The sequence below is a fragment of the Tupaia chinensis genome, unplaced genomic scaffold, assembly GCF_000334495.1.
Source record: "Tupaia chinensis unplaced genomic scaffold, TupChi_1.0 Scaffold145907_1, whole genome shotgun sequence".
Taxonomy (NCBI): domain Eukaryota; kingdom Metazoa; phylum Chordata; class Mammalia; order Scandentia; family Tupaiidae; genus Tupaia; species Tupaia belangeri.
The window spans coordinates 1939660-1943464 of NW_006205765.1; the positions used below are offsets into that span (position 1 = coordinate 1939660).

General features: G+C 54.5%; 1 protein-coding gene across 1 annotated transcript in view; it reads right to left on the bottom strand.

Moving 5' to 3' along the window:
• Nucleotides 1-710: 710 nt before the first annotated feature.
• TTLL4 (tubulin tyrosine ligase like 4) overlaps nt 711-3805 on the bottom strand; it is a gene marked incomplete in the record, with an annotated part of 43120 nt that continues 40025 nt past the window's right edge. Inside the window, 4 exon segments of the mRNA XM_027768338.1 lie at nt 711-1264; nt 1968-2053; nt 2401-2471; nt 2615-2825. Coding sequence (XP_027624139.1) covers nt 1006-1264; nt 1968-2053; nt 2401-2471; nt 2615-2825 — 627 coding nt within the window.

Genomic DNA, 3805 nt, shown 5'->3' on the forward strand with positions numbered 1-3805 from the left:
GTCAACATTCACCCAATGCTCACTTAGAGTCTAGAGCAGGGAGGCAGGTTCAGGTGTCCCAGTCGGAGACTGGCTGGACACCCAACCTGCAGCAGTGACTGCTGAAGACCGCCCTGAGCTAGCGGACTTGCCTGCCGTAGAGCAGAACGCGAGACCCCTCTGGGCCGTGGGGAAACCACAGCTCCTTCCACCCTCCCCCAGATCATGTCCTTGATATTTGGACACAGGTAACGGCAACTGGGACTAGCTGGATTCCTCCACGGGGGCCAGTGGGAAACTCCTACAGTTCACAGAGCTCTTCCCGTCACAGTGAGTCAATAGCCGGAGAGGAGACATCCCTGAGAGGGAAGTCTAGGAGGTTGAACAAACCATGATATGAGGTCAGAACAGGAGACCGAGGGCTGATGGCTGAGTGGGAATATGAAAGGAGAAGCAGCTTGGAGGTGGCCAAGTCCCCCAGACTGGGATGACAGGAAGTAGGCTCCGTGTGTCATGGGCTCTCCTGCTCAAGGAAGTTAGAGGACTTCTGAAAGCGGCTCTTCAGGACAGGGTAGAGGAGGGATGAGGGGACACCTGAGGAAATGAGAACCTAGAGAGGAGCCGCCTCAATGACAGAATAAAGAACTTCCAGCCCAGATCCGTTCAGAATGTTTCCTCCTCTTGAGACAAGCCACTGCATCAAGGCCTCAAACAAACCACACGCGGCTCTCTGAAGGCAGAAACCAAACCCTGCTTTATAAGGCTGCGGGGCCATCACTGGCTTCTCTGCTGAGACATGAGGGCCAGCCATGCAGACAAATGACAGAGGGCAAACCTTCCTCACCTTCTCCCCAGACCACAATCCCTCCAACCCTCCAGATATCCATCTCTGCAATTGAACCACTTCAAAAAATACTCTGATGAGGGGCGAGGAGGAAGAGTGGGGTTCAGGCTGGTCAGCAGGCCGGTTCCTGTGAGGTAGCTGACACTGGTGCTCCTGGGCTGGGGCTTGTGGAGAGAGGCCAGTCACGGGCTCACAGCAGCCAGGAGAGAGTCACTGCTTGACTGGGATGTGGCGGAAGAAGACAGTCGTGAAGTCCGCCCGGAGTACTTGATCGTCGGTAACATTTTGGAAGAGAGGCCTGGCTCTTTGCTGGTGCCCTCACTGTCCTTTGAGAAACTGGGTTTCTTAGGGAAAGGGGAAAGACCAGATTGAGGCTTCTTGGGCTTGGATGTGGTCCCACCTTCAGAGAGCAGGAGGTTTCCCTCAGAGGCACTGTGTTTCCTGAGGGGAAGAGGTGGAAAGAGGATGACCGAAACACCACGGCTGAGACCGTAACCTGTGCTCTGCCTCAGAGCCTGGACCAGGCATCCACGATATCATAGTGCTGTAGAACTAATTATGTGGACACATCGGGAACCATAAAATACATTTCATTGGGCCAGCTGGTGACATAGTGGTTGAGGCAGCTGGACCCACATGGCTGACAGCATGGTTCGAGTCCCAGACCGGGCGGCTTGAAAAACATTAGAGTGCGGGTGCATGTGTGCCCAAAACCCCAAGAGAAGGATGGAGAAGGGATTGGGGATGCTTTTTCACTTTCCCTCTGTCTCTCTCTTGACTGCATGCACCTTGTAGAAAAATTACAAAAAAACAAAACAAAGCAAATACATTTCATTTACTCAAAGGCTTGAAAGCTAAAGCAAGTGTGTGTGTGTGTGTGGCAAGCAGGAGCACTGTGGGCTTCCTCTGGTGGGTAGGGATGGCTGAGAGGCCGCTTCAGAGGAGCTCGTGCTCCTGCTCCACCGCCCAGGCAAACCAAGAGCCAGACCAGGATGAGGACAGGGAGAGGATGCCATGGTGTGCACGCTCACTCCCACCCGCCCCCTGGGGACAACGCGGGCCTTACCATCACCACCTGGGAAGGGAGGAAGAAAACTCCCCAACTCACACCCAGCACCCCCGCCCATGCCCGGGCGGCACTCACCCCAGCTGGCCTGTCTCTAACTTGCTGAAGGCATTGAGCATCATGTCGCCCTTTGGGATGGTCAGAAGTGACGTCGGGAGGGACCACTAAGGGCAAAGGAGACAATGAGGCCAACAGGGCCAGGCAGAGGCCAGGCTGGAGTGCCTGGGGTCAGGACTCTCTCCTGCCTGACCCTTCAGGCACGGGCCCATGTGGGGAAACATCTTGGTTCTCTCCTGAATCACACAATGGGCTGAGGCCTGAAGAGCACTTTTTGATACTTGAATGAAAGGCACCCCGGGGACCCTAGTGGCAATCTTTCCCTTGATAGAAAATGGTCGTTAGCCACAGAAGCAAGGCATAGGGTCCATTCCTACAACCCAGCTACACTCCTTGGGCCGACGGGCGAGGGGCTGAGCAGGGCTATGCCCCTGTGTGGGCTGGGGCCACTCACCATGGGAGCAGACTCAGAGACAACGCCTGTGTGGAACCCTTTGTAGCACCAACTCCGAAGAAGATCTACTCCTAGGACAAGATTAGCAAGGGTCGGGACTTAGGGTGGAATCAATTGGTCAGTTTCTTCTATCCAGAGAGGCCCATCTCCTTGGCCTACTGAGCTTTAATTTCTCACTAAACATGGCCTCCTGCAGGCAGGAAGGGCACATCACCTTTGAGCTTGTTGCCATGGTACTTCTGCTCCCACTGGGTGGTGAGAATGTTGAAATATCGTGGCTGCTCAAAAAAGCGGAGATAGCGAGAGGAGATTCGAGAAGGAAAAATCCGTTCAAATTGACCACGGCGAGAAAATTCATCCTCCATCTCGACCAGAATCCGAACATCGTCTGGTGTCAGGACGTCCAGCACGGATGCATAGAAGTCCTAGGGCCCAAGAAATGGGGAGGAAGCAGGTGCGAGAGAAAGAGGAAGCTGGGGACAGAGGGTACAGCCCGAGCACCTGGGACCCAGGACTCTAATGGGACCAAGGAAGCCCACAGGCTGGCTCCAGCCCCATCTGTCCTCAGGCTACTGAACTTAGCTGGGGGGTCAGGGGAGGCACCAGGCTCAGTGGTTCAGTGGTTTATGGATCGAGTTAAGCTCAGGTTCCAGCACCTCAGATTTGGCACTAGTCCTGTGTCTGCCACTCTCTCATCTGGCTCCCTTGTCTGCTCTAAGAACATCCTGCCTGCCAGGGTCTCACTGCACCCCTTGGGAGGAAAGAACCCAAAGGGTAAAAATCAGTAGCCCTGACAACTAGACCAGCCAGTACAGCATTTTGCTAGCGTGGTGGTTCTTTTTTTTTTTTTTTTTAAAATTGGAGAGGTTTTTGCTATAGGGTACATGCACTCGCCAGACAGACAGAGAGAGACAGAGAGATAGAAAGCGAGAAATCACCCCTCAGAGGGGAAGGCCACGCCGCAGTCCCTTCTCCTCTGTTCTCCTCTTGGGATCTTGGGCACCCACGCACACGTGCCTGGTGTTTTAAGCCACCGGGTCAGGGACTCGAACCGCGGTCGACTATATGGGAGTCCAGCGACACAGACATTACACTAACTGTTGGTCCCAAATGTGGTACTTCTTGAAACCATGACAAAGACCATCGACTCTATCCTGAATGACGTACGCAGCACAGACCTGCACATCAAGGGCATCACAGCCCGGGTCAAGAAACCCAGCTTTAAGAGAGGAAAACTTGGGAACCAGCAGTTAGCGTAATGGCTATGTCGCTGGATTCCCACGTAGTCGACCGCGGTTCATGTCCCGGACCCGGTGGCTTAAAACTCACGCCGGGCGCGTTTGCGTGCGTGCCCAAGATCCCGAGAGGAGAATGGAGGAGAAGGGATTGCGGCGTGACCATCCCC